The 18,355-nt window shown below is 48.2% G+C and overlaps 1 protein-coding gene across 2 annotated transcripts in view; it reads right to left on the bottom strand.

The window, feature by feature from the left end:
• LOC144770300 (GLIPR1-like protein 1) overlaps positions 1-18,355 on the bottom strand; it is a 1,263,910-nt gene that overhangs the window by 909,986 nt on the left and 335,569 nt on the right. Inside the window, exon 2 of one of the 2 annotated variants that reach the window (XM_078654700.1) lies at positions 725-807. The exons of the other annotated variant lie outside the window; for it this stretch is intronic. Within the exon in view, the coding sequence (XP_078510826.1) occupies positions 725-807 (83 nt within the window). The remainder of the gene's footprint in view (positions 1-724; positions 808-18,355) is intronic. 2 annotated transcript variants of the gene reach the window in all.

The raw sequence follows: 18,355 nt of genomic DNA, 5'->3' as shown, positions 1-18,355 counted from the left end.
TATTAGTCTGTCTGTGTAGCTAGCTAAGCTTGCACAGTTGGCAAAAGGTGTTAAAACAAAACTCCTATTCAGCAATATCTCTAGCACTGAGTGCAGTCCTCTGGGTTGTCCATAATGTCTATTAAAGTCTTTTTAATGTTTATGCTTTGACAATTCCCAACAATAAAATGTCAATGGCCACCAAGAATAAGATACTAGTTTAATTTTTGATTGGATAGGAGGACATACTACCACTTTTGCAGGGACTATTCTGCACAAACAGAACTATGGACAAGAAATAGGGCATTGGTGATAATAGGCGCAGTTAGACTTTCCACATACCTCAGTCATAACAGAAGTTGAACCCCCAATCTCCTTACTGACTAGCTAGTGTGTCAGAGTCATTATTTAGGTCCCGAATACAGCGATGAATGATCCCCACTGATTATACGACCCAGAACATAAGACTACGGAGTCAGAGTCCCGACCTCTCAGAGTCACGGACTCATGCTTGCAAATTGCAAACCTTTTCGCTCACTCACTCATGACCAAAACCCACAGAGTCTATGTAAGTTTTAAAGCTTTATTAAAAGTAAAATAACTAGCTCTGTGTGTACTATATTAAATTTCAATTGTGCATTATATAAAAACATTTATTAAAATCAACTTCATATAAGATAAACGGTGAACTCTTGAAAACTCAACAGTGGCTGATTTTACACATTAATTGTGGGAGAGCCCTCACCTGGTTTGAACTTAAAGTCTTGGTGGTAATGATGACGACTCCGAGTAACATATTGCTCTTGTTCAAAGAAGGGAAGCTTCTGTCTGTTATGAGAAAAATGGTGCGTGTTAAAAAGCAAGCATTCATCAGTTGTGCCAAAAAGTGTAGCATGTTATGGCTAGGCATAAATAAAAAACACCCTCCCCTTACGAAAGGGGAATTTTCAGTTTAGACTAGAGAGTCACAAATAATTTAAAAAAATTATTTAGTAATATATTTTTTCATTCCTAGACAAAATATGGAGTGGTGCATATGGAATCTAAAAATATTAAATGTATTTTCTAGTCGTAACACCATTGCACAGCCCACCACCATTGCCAGGGCCAGCGCGGAGGTGGTCACTCCAGGGACGGATGCGGTGCCAGCAGGAACTGCTGTGGGGGATGCCACGGTAGTGGCGGGCAGTGGTAAGCTATTATATTCCTTACTTATTGAGATTGCAGAGTAGGCTGGCTGCAGGGGTGTATATGTTGTACAGTACAAGGACACTTTACTGTTAAGAAGACTTACAAATTTAGAACTAAGTTTTTGTCAACCAGGTAGAAGACACACACCCTTGACTTTGCATTAGCAGCAATAGCATTAGCGGCGGGAGTTGACGAGTAACCAATGGCCTCCTCTAAATTTGACTTCAATCCAGCTGTGAAAGTTTTATCGAGAAGCCAAGTCAGATCAGAGATGAACTTGATGGATGGGATGAGCAAAAAGGGAAAGAAGGGTGTAAGGAAGGACGAGCAAGTTAAATTAATGACTGGCAAAGAATGATACGTGTTTTTGAATGCAGGCACAGGTGGCTGGGAATCTGATGCATGGCCGGTTGAAGGCTGAAGCAAGGATGGGTGGAAGGAGAAAGAAAAGAGGACTGCCTGGGTGGAGGAAACAGAAACTGTATGTGTGCGCAGTATATCCTTTGGTTCAAATTCAAATGCAAGTCAAGCACGGATGCATGGCTGGCGGTTTACAAAATAAAATAAAAAGGGTGTTTTTCGGTAAGAAAAAGTAAGGTTTGTCCAGTTGAGACATTAATTAGAATGATTGACATTTACTTTGAATGGATGGATGCCTGAATGGTATCTTCCTTATAGATAGCATAGGTGTATGTAGACAGAGTAGACGGTCACTGGATGAAGAGTGTTACTTTGAAGAGCATGTAACACCGCACGTCCGTGCCAGAGTAGCAAAGTCGAGAAAAGTTGTAATTTTTCAGAATACTCCCTTGACTAACAGAAGTTTGGAAGCACAGCATATATTGTGTATCTATATTGAATAGTTCACATTATCAAGTCAAGTCACAACACACAAGTGCCTTCCTCCGGCGAATACGGAGAATACTCACTACCGCTGTTAATAATTTTTTTTCAACTGTCATTCATGTGTGGGCTATCGGTGTTCACTCAATCAATAAAAACAAAGCACCTGAAGTCATTCCTTATATAAGCAAATATCCTGTGAAGGGATAGATGATCATATTATTTTACTTCTTCATTTTCCTTTTGTAGTAGTCAGGGGCAGGGCAGGGCGAAAGTTAAATTAATTGAGCAGTAGCCCTTGCAACAGAGTATGGCCAGTGCCACCCGTAAAAGAAAGGTAAGAGCTTCACCACCTGCCTGTACTGGACTGGTAACAGTAACGCAAGTCTGCGTCATCATGGCGTGCATCTGTTTTTCTTGGGTGCAAGCTGACTGCGCTGGCATTATGCCGGCTTCCACAAGTTTACATACTAATTTCGCTAAACAAGAGAGAAGAAGAAGACTGGTGTACTGTCTGAGTCTAATGTAGTGAGTCCATATACTGCTAGTAGAATTCCTGAAACTCCCACTAATGTTAGAGCAGAGGCCGACAAACTGGGAGGTTAGATAGATAGATGACACAAATGTTATGTACTGTGCTTGCAAGTTGCTAGTGCTACTGTGACACAACTTTCTGTTGAATTATTTTGTGTTAATTTTAAAGAGAATTGGTTACAATATGTTTTTCTTTCTTCATATAGATACTCCTTCTAAACTAACAAGGAAGGAGTTGGCTATCCGGGCCCGGCAACGGAAGCTGAAGGCAATTGTCGCCGAATATCTGCGGCTGGTGGTTCAGGAGGAGGAGGATGACTCGCAGTCGCAGTCAACATCCACGACAGCTGCATCCTCCTCCGCTGCCCCTGGGTCATACAGTCAGCGCAATCCTCCAGAGGTACGACGCTGTGGTCTGTCAGCCACCCGCCGCCGCCGAGCAGCGAAAACAACAGCTGCCCCCACAGTACCTGCAAGGCGTGAATGCACCAATTTACCCTGCGAGTGGCCTACCTTGAGCAGGAGGTGGTGAGGCAGAAAGCCCTGCTCAAGGACCTCCGGAGAGAGCTGCGTGACCACCTGGCCACAGGAGGACACCGCCGGCAAAAGTAGAGAGACTGTCCCTTGCCCCTTTTTTAAAGACTTTTGGGGGCTGGGAATTGGGCGTTGGGGTTTTTGGACTTTTGGGGACATTTGATTTCATGGACATTGTTTGGGGTAAGGAAGGGGGTGGGTCGGGTCTTGCGGGATAGTTTATTTTTGTTAGGGATCAAAATCGTTATTTATTTTCTACTTAAACATAGCATACGCATTTTTACTGTTTTGTGGGGGAGGCGGGGGGTTAACTGTACGTTTGTTTTCTTGAAACTTAACTGGCTGCTTGATTCAAATTGTCTAAGTAATCGCTCAAATTTGTACAAAAGTGCCACTGACAGAGTTCGTGAATTCAATTGTCCTACTACTTTACTAGTACTACCGTCAGTCTCTCCTCTCCTCCTACTCCATTATTCTTCCTCCCCCAAAATGCTTATCTTACCTGTGATTCGTGTTTGAGAATAGGGCTAGGCACAGGGCTGGCTGCATGGCAAATGGCGATTAAGGTTGGCTATGGAATCCTAGACGGATGAAATGTCATCATTGTGGTGGTAGTAGTAGTGGTACACACTGGCAGTAGCAGCACATGAAAAAAAAGGAAATGAAACATTGAGTGGCCTGTATGATACATAGTACAGTACACAAGAACAATGCCAAAAATTGTAGCCTAAGCAATACTAAAGTATTCCATCAAAAGTTAACTACTAGTTGCGTGGAGTATGGATACTACAATAAATAGTAATGAAGGACACAGCAGCGTAAGCATTCGTGACGTGTAGATGGAGGATGTTGCTGATGATGAATCCACTCGATAGGGGACATGAAATTCTGATTTGAATTGCAAATACTCATGGGTGTGTGTCAAGCAGAATAAGAATATATCCTCGGATTCCTTGACCTGCCTTGAAATTGATTTTCTGTTGCTTTTGACCTTATCCTCCCCAGCAAGTGTGTGGAATTATTGTTGTCATTTAGTCACACCTCAATGAAAACCACACAGCCCGGGGGAAGAGGGTTAGGGTTTGAAAATTGAATGGGAATGGTTTTTTTTGGGAAAGGTTTGTGGAGAGACAAAACAAAACACAGCATGGACAAACAACAAATGAAGAAAAACAAATCTATGGATATGAAGATATCCATAAATGTTTTAAGGGACATAAAGGAAGTGCATGCATGAAGTTGTTTGCTAAATGGATGGTTAGGTTACTGAAAAGTAGTACTTACTACAACTTACTAACTATGAATAAACAATTTGACAGTACAGGGCTGCAGTAATTACGCAATTTCACTTGCCTATCTGCCCTCAGAGACAATAAACACTTATTAGTACATTAAATTAGTTTTAAAAATAGCAAAGAAACTTATCAAATAGCTGTAGGGATGAATTTGAAGCAGAGAGCAAACGCACAGAGTCGCACTCATGGAAGTTCACAACAATAACAATATTTAAAAGATAAGGAGAAGTGAAGAGGATACTGTAACTGTATGTTGTAGTTGTTCAATTTGGGAAGTTGCATGCATCCAGCCATTCCTCTTATTCGCGGTACTCCTCCATTCCATCTGTCGCTCCGCCGATCAATCTTGGTGACCACACTGTCCACTGCCTGCCTGGCGGATGCGGAATTACGGATTGCTATGGTGAGCCTAAGTTAATGTTTTTCCCATCGCACAGGGTAAAAGCTGGCATGTAATTGTCGATGGAAAAACAGGAAGGGATATTAAAACACCCCGGAGGAAAAATATAAGGTATGGTGTGTAGTGCAAAAATAACACTTTAACTTTCAGAGGCGACAGTATTACATACAAGCAAAATTTCTAAAGTGTGTACTCTGAGTCTCCTTTTCAAGGAGAATAATTAGCACACAGCAGGACAGGGCCATGCAGACGGTCAAGGCAGGCACCACTAAGTGAAGCAACCTCCATGTAGCATACCTCTTTAACACAGACAGACAAAGCAGATCTTATTTTATACAGTAAGCCACATAGCCGCCATTTTACATGAACTGCTGTCTGGACTCTGGCATAACAACACTACACTGGCTCGACCACTCCATACCACGACTAGACAGACATGTAGATCTGCTGTGGTTGTTGTTGACTTGTTTACCTGTTTGCCACTCACGAAATGGCCATAGTTCTTCCGTAAACCGGCGATGATGATCCATCCATCCCAGTGAGTGACTGTAAAGATATTATGTAACTTTGATCATCAAGACTCATCATCATGGTATTGGCAAACTCAATGTTGTTCATGCAGTCACAGTCTACACACAGTGAGTCCAAGGACATTTTCCATAATAAAAAATGCAATGTAGTGGCCCCTGCAGTAGAAGTACAATTTGTATTAAACAAGGTAAAAACAGAGTAGACTTGAGTTACATTTAGTGTGTAAAATATTAAATAATAATAGAACACATATGATTCATTTCATGCACAACAAACAAACAGCAATTGCTTTCATCAGAGCCAGACAACCAGTGTGGTCCACTCTGCATGTCTCATCATTCATAACCTGTTCCACTTTTTGTCAGCATCTTATTCTTAAGTGAAGGACCACAGGGCAGCCTCTCGTGTCAATTTCAGAAGTAACAGTCAGCATAGCGACAGTTTCTTGATTCTGTGTAATCCGGCCATCTGCCATGAGGGAAACAAGTGGATAGGGGGAGTCTGGAGGAGGAGGATAGAGGAGCATGACTGAGTTGTGAACTTGTAAACTTCAGGAATGCAGACAGCGTCACCTTCAATATGGAAATAAGATGAAGACAGTGTTGCTGATGGATTTGTTGTGATTAGAGTTTTGTTGCGCTCAAAGTTGCAAAACAAAGAAAGACACAAAGAAATAAAAGTGAATATGGATGAAAAAAAAAGTAAGTATTTCAAGCCTAGGTGTCAGTGAAGTAGAGCTCGTCCTCAAACTCTGTGAATTGAACCTGGAGTAGGTCAGCTAACAGAGAAGAACTTCCGTCACCTAAGTCGGTGTCCTCTTCTTCCTGCGAGGATTCACGTATTTTGTTATCTGGTGGTATGAAGTGCTGATTCACCTTTTTTTTTTTTTTTTTTAAACACTTTATTCATGACTGTATCAGGTATTACAATGCACAGGTTATCATCATACATCGTGTCAGTCTTTTCCAATTTCTTTAACTAAACTGTGGCATATCATTTCTGCTATTCATTTATTTATCAGGCCTCATAACAGTCCCAAAATCACTGTAATACAACTCATATTCCGCATCCGTAAAATATTGTAATGCCTCAACAATTCCCCTCCCTCCCATCTCCCCCCTCCCTCTTCCCGTCTCCTGGCAGTCCCCGTGCCCAACGCCCATAAGGTGGACATACCAGCTTTAAACCGTGTGAATGAACATTACATTGGATAGGCGTGGCTACCGGTGTAAGCAGGCTAGGTAGCCCCGTACATAGACACTCCACACCCCAAGCATGCAGTCAAACAATATGCATCAGTCACAGTTCTGGGTCATCGTCCTCCAGTTCTAATAACATACGGTCCCAGTCCTGTGCAATGGGGTATTTACGGTGGCCCTTCTGTTCCTCCCTGCGTAGCTCCGCAGCCTCAGCCCTCCCCCATTTCAGCATGTCCGACCTCAATATCTCTACATCTGGGGGTCTAGGTGACTTCCATCTCATGGTGAGGGTACGGAGCGCCAACAAGAGAGCCACGTCTATGAATTTCACTTGTGCCTTACAGGCCTTAGATCTCTTCCTGTGGCCTATCAGGCAGGGCAAGGCACCCTCAGGGATCTGTAGAACAGTTATAGTGAACAGTGTATTCCTAATCGTCACCCAGTAATGACGTATTTTCGGGCATGTCCAAAGCATGTGAATAATATTTGCATCATCTTCCCGGCACCTAGGGCAGTTGTGAGGGGTGTTAGGAAACATCCTATGTAGTCTCTGGGGAGTGAGATATGCCCTATGCAAAACCATGGCTTGTATAAATCTGAACTTGACGTTCCTGGACACTCGCCTAGGATGACCAAGGATGGTCCTCCAGTCGCCGTCTGTGATCTCCTCCCCCGTGTCTGCGGTCCAAGCCTCCCTAAGTGCAGTGAGGGGCAAATCTGCGTGTTCCCTGATACCCACATAGAGCCACTTCACTAAGTGTCCGCCCGTCCCCATGTAATGGAGAAGATGAACCAGTTCGTGCTGGTCCGGCTTGGTGCGTTGTGGAGCCCAGGTGCGTCTAACATAGTGGGTCACCGAGGCGTGCAACAAGTAAAGTCTTTGCGGGGCCCCTGTAGATTGCGCGAAGGTAGCATGATCTAAGAGGGCGTCATCCCCAAAGAAGTCTCCCACCCTGTCCACCCCAGCATCTGTCCAGGGTCGTAATCAATGTCTGGACAGAGTTCCCTGCGGAGTCGGGAGGCCGATTAAGGGGATGTTGTCTGCATAGGGAGGAGTTCCTGCCGTGTACCTCAGCGCTTGCCGCCAACATTTCAGTGCCACAAGTAATAGGGGGTGACAGTCCCTGGGAATCCGGGCCGTAGGCAGCAGGAGGGAGTGGAGGTCCCCACGCGCCAATTTGGTTGCCGTGAATGCAATCTCGTGGAGCTGTCTGCCCGCCACCCATCTTGTCAGCCACTGAAGTTGGCTAGCATAGTAATAGCTTCGCAGGTCCGGTACCCCCATGCCCCCCGTCTGGTGGACAACTGTAACTTCTTGAGGCTCACCCGTCGTCTACCCGGTCCCCAAATTAGGGTAATTAGCAGCGAGTTCAGTGTAGTGAATATGTGTTGTGGGAGGAGGACGGGCAAATTCACAAAGTAGTACAGTATGCGAGGTAGGAGGACCATCTTCGAAATTGCCACCCGGCCCATTACAGATAGGGGCAGGGACGTCCAGAAGGTCACGCTACCCCGGAGGCCGTTGATCGCTCTTCGCACATTGCCCTCAATCTGGTCTTCAGGGTCCCGGTACACGTTAATACCAAGGTATTTAAATGTAGTTGGAGCCACCTGGATCTCGTGGGCGCCAAATTGTGTGTGAGTGGACTGTTGTCCGTCTCTAAAAAAGAAGCCCAGGGATTTTCGGGGGTTCACCGCCAAGCCAGAGATTCTTTCGAATTGAGTAAAGACCGTCGCTAAATGTGTGTGGTCACCCCGTAGATCCCGGAGAAACAGTAGTATGTCGTCAGCGTATATGGAGAGCAGGTTATGAGTATCTCCAACCAGAATGCCCGCCTCCGCTGCTCTAGTCCGGAGTGCAATCGCCAGGGGTTCTAATGTGAGCACGAACAACAGCGGTGACAGGGGGCATCCCTGTCGAGTGCCCCTGTGCACGTCATAACTGTCTGAAGTATGTCTGCCGGTGCGCGCCCTGGCCGTTGGATGCGTGTACAATAGACGGATCCATTTTATCAGGGCATCCGGGAAGCCGAAACGGTGCAATGTTTCGAACATGAAGTCCCATGCCAGGGAGTCAAACGCCTGACGTAAGTCAAGGGTTATGCAGCCTGCGCTTGGGAACTCCGGGGGGTGGTGGACATCAGGGCGTGCAGTCGCCTCGTGTTCTGGGAAGTGCTTCTCTCCGTGAGGAAACCACATTGATCCGTGTGTATTAGGCCAGGGAGGTGGGCTTGGATTCTCATGGCTATAGCCTTGCTAAGGATTTTATACTCCGAAGGGAGCATAGACAGAGGTCTATAATTACCTACATCCAGAGCGTCTCTGCCAGGTTTCGGGATGGAGATGACCAAGGCCTGCATAGTCGAGGCTGGCAGGTGGCCGACCTCATAAGCAGTGTTATATATCTTTTCCAGGACCGGCACCAGCGTATCGGAATAAGTCTGATAAAACTCCCCGGGCAGACCGTCCATACCCGGAGTCTTACCCCGATTCAAGGTGTGGATGGCAGTTTTAATTTCCTGTCGCGATAAGGGTTCAGCGAGGGCCGTCTGGGTCTCCCGAGGGAGGGTTGGGAGTGCCAGCCCATTCAGGAAATTCATCATGGCATCTCGATTATTATCAGGGGGTGGGGCATACAACTTCTCCAGATGACTTCTGAACACAGAGTTGATCTCCAACTGCGTGTGTACCTGTCTGCCCGTGTCGTCCCGGACACTCGTGATCACTGGGGTCTCAGGGGTATCTCTGATCAAACGAGCCAGTAGTGTCCCCGATCTGTCCGCCTCCGCCTGTTGTCGTCTCAAATATTCCCTGTAGTCGATAACCCGCAAGGTTTCTAGGAGTTCCGCATGCTCGACATTACACCGTTGTAGGTCCTCCCTGCGACCTGGGTCCGTTCCCATCGCTGTCTCTAGCTCTTTCAGACGGCTCTCCACCGTACACAGTTTGTCATGAACCTCCTGTCTGGCGCCCACCAGTCGGCCTATCGCAGCCCCCCTCACCACAGCCTTCATAGCATCCCACACTACCAGGTTCGAGGACGCAGAGTCCCAGTTTTCCCTGAAGTAGCCAGTCAGTGTGTCCTCAAGGTGGGCACGGAACGGGCCATCCTCAAGTAATGAGGGGTTGAGCCTCCAGGTGGGTACCGGTGAGGGAATCCTGCCCCACTGCAGATCCAACATTAATGGTCTGTGGTCCGAGAACGTTTTGGCAAGGTACGCTGCTGATACACATTGTGTCGTTAGGGAGTTGGTGCAGGCGAATCTGTCCAGGCGGGTGTGTAGGTTATGTAGTGGGGAGAAGTACGAATATTCTTTAAGTGTCGGGTACAGTGTGCGCCACACATCATTCAGTCCCCAGCCCTGAAGCCATGTGCTAAACAATTCCGACGTTTTATGAACTCCCGCCGCCTGTAGGGGAGGGTGTGATCTATCTAAGCCCGCATCTAGGACCATATTCCAGTCTCCTCCCAGAATCCACGGGGCGTCCACCCAGCCTGCCAGGGCCCTACCAACCGTCAAAAGGAATCCGTCCTGGTCGTAGTTTGGGGCATAAATACAGCCCAGGACTACCAGTATACCATCTAGTGTGCCCCTTACCAAGATGTAACGCCCTTGGTCATCGGTTTTCCTCTCTAGCTCCACAAAGGGGACCCCATAACGTATCCATATCGTGGCTCCCCTGGAAAAGGCAGAGTATGTTGTGGAAAGCACAGCTCCCCTCCATTTTTTCCGTAAAGTGTGCACCTCAGGCTGTGTCAGGTGGGATTCCTGGAGGAATACAATATGCGCTCTCTGGCGAATCAAGAAGGCGTGTACTCTATGTCGCTTTTGTATCGCCCCCAACCCCCTCACATTCCACGTAACCAGCCTATACTTCCCTCTCACTTCAGCCATATCCAAATACAGGCGTCCAAGGGGATAACAGAATGCAATACTTTATGGCCCTTGGCCTAATCAGCCAGGAGACAGTTCCCTCCCTATCCCAAACCCCAACTCTGAAGGCGCAGCTCCGGAACTTTGCTGTGCCGAACATGAAACTGTAAACAAAAAGCAAACATTTAACAGTGCATACGCTCTTGGGGGGTCTACTAGGCTTGAGCCATATCCAATGGACCATGCCAGTCTGTGACGCCTGCTCAACGGCGCCGCCGGGAGTGATATCTGTCAACCACGTACTGCCATTGCCCACCACTAAGGGGGGGGCCCATAACCCCACACAGTCAGAGGCACAGACCCGGACCGGGTAGGGTGCGGGTCGTGCACAAGCCGCATGCCTGGGATCGCACACAGTGGACAAGGACATGGCCCTTCTGGAGCTAACAGGTAATGCATACACACATTCGCGCACTTTGTCCATAGATTCTGCTCCATCCCCACCCCTCGATCGTGCAGTCAGGTTACAATAAAGAAAAATGATGCCAATTACACTTTACGATACGTATCTTATCAGCAACGGTCCTTATTCCAGGGCAGTGTCTAGGAGTTCATCCGCCGCTCTGGGCGTCACAGTCGGAAACAGCACCATACTGTTTTCAGAGTCCAAATGTATAGTGCTATCTTCAGTGTCTGTATTCACTTGCCCTCGGTCTTCTCTGAAGGAGCCCGCCACTGCGACAGCGTCGTCCTGCCCCTTCTTCTGTTCGTGGACAGGAGGCCCACGTCTCTTCGGTTCCACCCTACGCGCCCTTGGTCCCTCCTTTGCACTCTTCGTTCCAGCTGCGGTCCCGCTAGTCGTCGAGTCCTGAGTCGGGTCCAGGTCCTTCTCGAAGTCCATCACTTCCAGCCACTCTTCCGCATCCGTGGGGCTATCGAAGAAGTGGGTTTTATTATCGTGGATCACTTTGAGGCGTGCAGGAAACAACAAAGCGTATCGAAGTTTGGCTTTTTGGAGTTTCTTTTTAACCTCAAAATAGGAAGACCTCTGTTTCTGCACTAAATTAGTGTAGTCCGGATAGAGGGATATGCGCTTATTCTCGTATTCAATAACGGATTTCAGTCGGGCTTGTCTAAGCAGTGTGTCCCTGTCCCGATAGTTGAGGATCCGTACAATCAGGGGTCGTGGTGCTCTGCCCGGGCTCGGCTGACCCGTAGGGATCCGATGAGCTCTCTCCACACAGAAATACGGGGACAGTCCTTCCGCAGCAACATTATCCCGAAACCAGTGCTCCATAAAGTCCGTTGCGTGGGGCCCCTCACAGCGTTCCGGAAGGCCAATGACGTGTATGTTGTTGCATCTATTGCGCCCTTCCGCATCCTCCACTCGGTCCATAAGAGTCTGCACCTGATGTTGGATTTGTTGGATGGAGTCCGTATGTTCCGCCACCGTAGGGGCAAGGTCCGTCAGCACCATTCCCTGGTCTTTGACTTTGTCCGATAGTTTGGCATGGTCTGCTTTAAGAAGGGAGAGGTTCGTGGTAAGGGTGCCCATTTGCGCTTCTATCGCAGCCCTAGAGTCTCTAATTTCTTTAAGGATCAGGTCCAGCTTGTCGCCCTGGTGGACCTCCGCAGGAGTAGAATTCAGTACCAAGGGTGCAGAGCCATCCATAGTCGCATCAGGGACAGGTCCCGTCGCAGTTCCGTCCTGGCCCTCTGTCGTCTTCGTGCGCCTGCGTCCCATGGTGAGTGGCGCAGGGCAGATCCCAACCACCATGCAGGACCCGACTCTTCAGGTGTCTGTCTCGTCTCTCAGCCCCTGCAGCGCACAGCAAACGGGCAGCTGCACCAGATTCTTCAGTATGAGGCCGCTGGGCGTGGAGACGCAGGTCGCAGTCGCGTTCGTCCAAAGAGGGTCTCGTCAGGGAAAGTGGCAGGCCTCCTCACGTCCGCAAAAAAAAAAAAGGGGGGGGGGCGACCACCCCGCTTCTCCACTCCTCTCGGTGCTAGTCGGCCGGCACCCCAGCCCCCGCCGGCGCAGGCCCAGGCCGGTCAATTGCTCACATCCGGGCCTCCCCTCTCACTCGAGGAAATGGCGGCAAGTCCAGCAGTGTGCCCCCTGTCTCGGCGTCGCCAGCCGCGGATCTCCGTGTCGACCCTCCACCGATTGTGGCGGTCCCGGGGGAGGGGGAGAGATCAGGGGGAAGGCAGGTAAGGCCGATGCAGTGCCTTTCTCAGCGCCCCCGCGCCCGCTGTTCGTGGTGATAGTCTACCCGACCCCCTCTGATTCCTCAGCGTCACACAGGGTCGGCGCCTCGCAGCGAAAGCAGCTCCGCGCAGGATCCTCAGAGCGTGTCGTCGGTGGCCGCCGCAGGGGGATGGGGGGGGAGGGCCGTAGAAGACCCGCACTCACCCCCTAGTACGGCAGCATCCATGTCGTCTCACAGGCCGTTAAGGCCGCACAGTCCGGCAGCGGCTCGGCTGGCAGCGGCCCCGTGTCTCGGGCGCTGGCCGCACTCGAGCCCCCGGCTCCTATCGCGGAACCAGGCCGCTCCTCCTCTCGTCGATCAGCTCGGCGCCGGCACCTCTCAGGCTCCGGGAAAATCCGTCGAGGCGAGCAGGGCCCCCAAGGAGCAGGATTCAATCCTCGGTGGCACGGGCTACCCCCGGAAAAGGTTCGCAGGATCGTTTTGCTCCCGGCGGCACCGGAGCTTTATCAATCTCCGTCCGCCATGTTTGGCTCCTTAGCCACGCCCCAAGTGCTGATTCACCTTGATCTGTGTTAACCTCTCCACATTTTTGGGCGAGAGGCGGGTCCTTTTTGAAGTTACAATGGCACCAGCAGCACTGAAAACACATTCAGAAGACACGCTTGCAAGTGGGCAAGCCAAATAATTTAGAGCCAGCTTGGTGATCAGTGGCCATTGAGGCCTTTTCCAATACCAATACACCAATGGGTTCTGATCAAAGAAGACCTCTGTTGGGTCATCCAGATAGGCCTGCACCATCCACTCAAGGTCCTCCATGGGTGCTCTACTTTGCCTACCATCTGTTGCCTTTGCATCAACACTGGAACGAGCAAACCCATGATGAGTTATCCAATCCGCTTCCGACATTATTATGGTTGGGCCTGGTGCAGGTGATGATGATACGGTTGCTGCTGTCGGTAACGGCTGTGAGGGAAAGTGACTGCCTTCGGCCACAGAAGTGGACCGGATGGCCTGCTGCTTCAGTAGTACTTGTGGTGGTTCCTTCAATTTCCTGCCGCTCATTTTCGAACCGAGTGGCTGGCAGAGCTAGCCAATGTTTGTACTTGGAAACATCTGCTTCATAAAAAGGAAAGAATGTATTGCTGGCCAGTGCCTTTTTGTACCATGGATCCAGAAGTGTGGCACAAATGTAATGTTGTTCTGAATGTATTGATTTAAGCCTTTCATTGCCATCTAGGCGGCTTAATAACCTCTCCGCCAACTGATATGCGTCTTGTTTTTCAGCATCAACTCGGAACGCCTTCAGTTGGTGCTCTAGCATGCGCAAGAATGGGATAGCTTTGCCCAAAGTACAGTCCTCCCTGCTGACTTCACGCGTGAACACCTCAAAAGGACGAAGCATGTCTGTCAGGCTTTTAACTAGGTCCCATTCATCCACCTCTAGCCTCATGTCTTTCATAGAAGCACCCTGTGCGTTAAAGACATACTCATTGATTACCAAGTACTGCTCAAACAGACGCTCAAGCATGCATACTTGCGCCTCTACTTGCGCCTCTCCTTGCGCCTCTCCTTGTTGCACCTGTGGTTGTCGTTGCGGCTGTGGTTGAACACTCGTCAGATGAGTTACACTCTGCGTTGATTGGATGCTACTTTGCGATGAGTCAACACCAACATCACTTGTCGATGGTGAAAGAGCAATTTAAGTGGCTGCCTCTGCGGCACTCGTGGGCTTGGGCCTAACTTGGCGTGGTGGCACTGAGGCGGAGGTGCTGCTCCCAGCTTGGTCCCCGGTGGACGCTACTGCTGCAGGCGTAGTTTTTTTTCCCAAAAAAAGTGTCTGTCGGTACACCAGTCCCCTTGGTAGGTGGCGCCACTTTCTTCTTCTGCTCCTTCTTACTGGCAGTGGTACTGGCAACTTTCTTGGTAGAGGAGCTACGGCCACCTTTCTTAGGGCCCATCTTCTTCAGATGTCAGAACAGCAGGACGCAGTTGCAAGAGTTGCAGAGTTGTCTGTGGCCAGTTGTGCACACACCGCAGCACGACTTCTTCCTGGCACTACAACAAGTGATGATGATGATGAGGATGATTCCAGGTTCTCAGTCTTTATGCACCTAAAAGCAAAGGAAGCCAGAGGAACATCAGTTAAATAAATGTTGCATATGTCGTGCTTCAATTAATATTTTCAACTAGGCATTTATTATTATTAACACAACACACCCAAAAACGGAAAGACCCAAAATTAAAATTTCAATTCTAATCCAAAATGGATTTTTAAATTAATAGAAGAGAGACCACACAGAGAGAGTTGTTTCATGCACCACTGAGTACCCCTGGGCATAATGGATGAAAGCAAGGCAAACTGGGTGCAGGCCTATGGCACAAAGCACACTGCCTGGCTTAAAAATGGCCCCTAGACCCCCTCCCACATGGCCAGGCCCTGGACCAGACCTCAAAATGGCCACCACCCACATGGCCAGGCCCTGGACCAGGCCCCAACAACACCCAAAAAATCGAAATACACACAAAAACTACCCCAATCCAATGCCATCCATGCCCTAAATGATGTTTAAATTCAAGAGACCCCACAGAAAGACTTGGCCCATGCACCACTGACTACCCCTGGACATAATGGATGAAAGCAAGGCAGACTGGGTGCAGGCCTATGGCACAAAGAACACTGCCTGGCTTCAAAATGGCCCCTAGACCCCCACCCACATGGCCAGGCCCTGGGCCAGGCCTCAAAATGGCCCCCACCCACATGGCCAGGCACCGGACCAGGCCCCAACAACACCCAAAAAATCGAAACACACACAAAAATCACCCCAATCCAATGCCATTCATGCCGTAAATGATGTTTAAATTCAGGAGACCCCACAGAAAGACTTGGCCCATGCACCACTGACTACCCCTGGGCATAATGGATGAAAGCAAGGCAGACTGGGTGCAGGCCTATGGCACAAAGCACACTGCCTGGCTTCAAAATGGCCCCTAGACCCCCACCCACATGGCCAGGCCCTGGACCAGGCCTCAAAATGGCCCCCACCCACATGGTCAGGCCCTGGACCAGGCCCCAACAACACTCAAAAAATCGAAATACACACAAAAATCACCCCAATCCAATGCCATCCATGCCCTAAATGATGTTTAAATTCAAGAGACCTCACAGAAAAACTTGACCCATGCACCACTGACTACCCCTGGGAATAATGGATGAAAGCAAGGCAGACTGGGTGCAGGCCTATGGCACAAAGCACACTGTTTGGCTTCAAAATGGCCAATAGACCCCCACCCACATGGCCAGGCCCTGGACCAGGCCTCAAAATGCCCCCCACCCACATAGCCAGGCCCTGGACCAGGCCCCAACAACACCCAAAAAATCAAAATACACACAAACATCACCCCAATCAAATGCCATTCATGCCCTAAATGATGTTTAAATTCAAGAGACCCCACAGAAAGACTCGGCCCATGCACCACTGACTACCTCTGGGCCTACTGGCTAGTGTGGCTTTAATACGCACCCCAAAATTACAAAAAACTTCCACATAGATATAACAGTGAGCTATTCAATTCCATGCCATCCATGCCGTAAATGATATTTAAGTTCAACAAAACTCACTGAAACAGTCGCATCATGCACCCATGACTAACCCTGGGCTACTGGATACTGTGGGCTACCCACAATATATTTTTTTTAAGTTGCGAAAAAGTTTATAAATTGTAGTTGCAGCAACTGCAATGCCCCAAACAAACAACACCAACTTACTTGTAAAATCTCAACTCCAAAAGTGATCAAAACAAAAAGTCCTCAAATACAAATATCCAGCAGCAGCCACAAAGAGTAATCCTTCCAGCTCCAGATCCAAATGAAAAGTGACCAGGACATGGACAAAGCACTGGGAGGTGCCTGCTGGATAGGAACAGGAAGTTGGAGACTCTGGGGCACTTCTTTCCTCCCAACCCCCCAAAAATGCACTCCTTGCACAAAAAAGTGCAGCCAAATGTCAATCTGAGGAGTTATTCTGATCCAAATCATCAATTTCAGAAGGTTTATGCTGCCAGTGATAGATTTCTTGTGCTGAATTGCAATTTTTGCGATTTCGGGAAAGCGTGATGTTCAAATCTCCCGCCTGATGTCAGCTGCGCGGCGCATCTACATATTCGCTATTGTTTACTCTCGCGATACGTGATCGCGGGCCCTTATGACGTATTCGCGTTCTGAAAGTCTTGCATTGCATGATGGCGGGACTCTATGACGTACTCGTGGTCGAATAGTCTCGCGCGATCACGCCATGACGTACTCGCGGTCGAAAAGTCTTGCGCGATCACGCAGCCAGATCCAAAATGGTGCAGCGCACGCAAACCGGGAGGAAAACAACTCGGCGAACTCAGAATCACGGTAAGTCAACGCCGCGCGCACGAGATTGCATTTTTGAAGCGCGACCAATCAAAAAAATCCTACTAAAGGTCAAAGAGTGTTTAAGTACTTACCAGTAGCCATCGGACCTAATGGACAACCCATGGATGATCCTTTTAAAGAAGCTATTAAGAGACTTGAAATGAGATTTTCAAAAGAAATTAACCTGGTTTTAGTCATATATAAGTTTTATATCCAGCCGCAACTGGAGAGTGAAAGCATTGATGATTTTGTTTTCAGGTTACGAGAACTTTCAGTTAAGTGTCGTTTTGGAACTATGGCTGATGAACTGATCCCTGATCAGTTGATTACTCAATGTCGTGACAGGAAGATTCAGGAGAGGTTTTGGGCAGCTAAAGATCCCTCTTTGAAAGAGGCAATCGATTTAGCTAAAGTTATTGAGGAATCTCAGAGATGCATCAAAGATTTAAGCAAAAAAGACAAACCACCGCAAGAAATAAGAAATATTGAACCTAGTAACGATTATGTTGATGTCAATGCCGTAACAAGGAAAAGTGTTAAATCTACTAATGTATATGGGGCCACTTCCAAATCCAAGCCGAGAGAGTGTTTACGATGTGGTAGTCAGTATCATTTGGCTGACTTTAAAAAATGTTTTGCTGTTGATCAGATTTGTCGATAGTGTGGGCGGAAAGGGCACTATGCTAGAATGTGCAAGCAGTCCAATTCTGTCGATAAGTCTAAACCCAAAGTTAATGTAGTACATGAGAGTAATGATTGTGACACTTTTCCTAATAAGGTCTAAGTAGTGGGGGAGGAGCATGATTCTACCATGGTTGGAGCAACGCTGGATTCTCCCAGGTTAAACAGACCTGGGGCTATATTTCATGTGTGTGGTAAAGATGTCACTTTAATGGTTGATTCTGGTTCTATGTACACAATTATTCCTGAATCTCGTTTTCGAACCACATGGAATGGAGTGTCTCTATCGCAAAAGGATACCAACCCAGTAGGTTATCAGGGACAACCCATAGATGTTTTGGGTATATGTCGGGTCAGATTACTTTCAAATCACGCACCACTCATGGCAAGTTTTACGTTGCCAAGGATGGTCCCCCAATTCTGGGTTGGATGCACCAATATGACTTACATGTTGTCATTAATCCTAGAGCTACTAATCAAATCATGGTGGTGGAAGATGACATACAAGTAGAAGACATTCTTCGAGATGCTCATAAGGTATTCGGTATTGTGTCAAAGGGCATCACCATGAGATCATTCTTAAGTCCAATGCACGTCCAATACAACATAAGCTCAGAAGAGTTCCTCTTTCGGTTAGACAGGGCCTTAAAGACTTGCTAGATGACTTATTGAAGTCTGGAGTCA

Source organism: Lissotriton helveticus, chromosome 1_1 (genome assembly GCF_964261635.1).
Source record: "Lissotriton helveticus chromosome 1_1, aLisHel1.1, whole genome shotgun sequence".
Taxonomy (NCBI): domain Eukaryota; kingdom Metazoa; phylum Chordata; class Amphibia; order Caudata; family Salamandridae; genus Lissotriton; species Lissotriton helveticus.
Note: the sequence above shows the minus strand (reverse complement) of the source record. Positions and strands in the feature narration are given on the sequence as shown.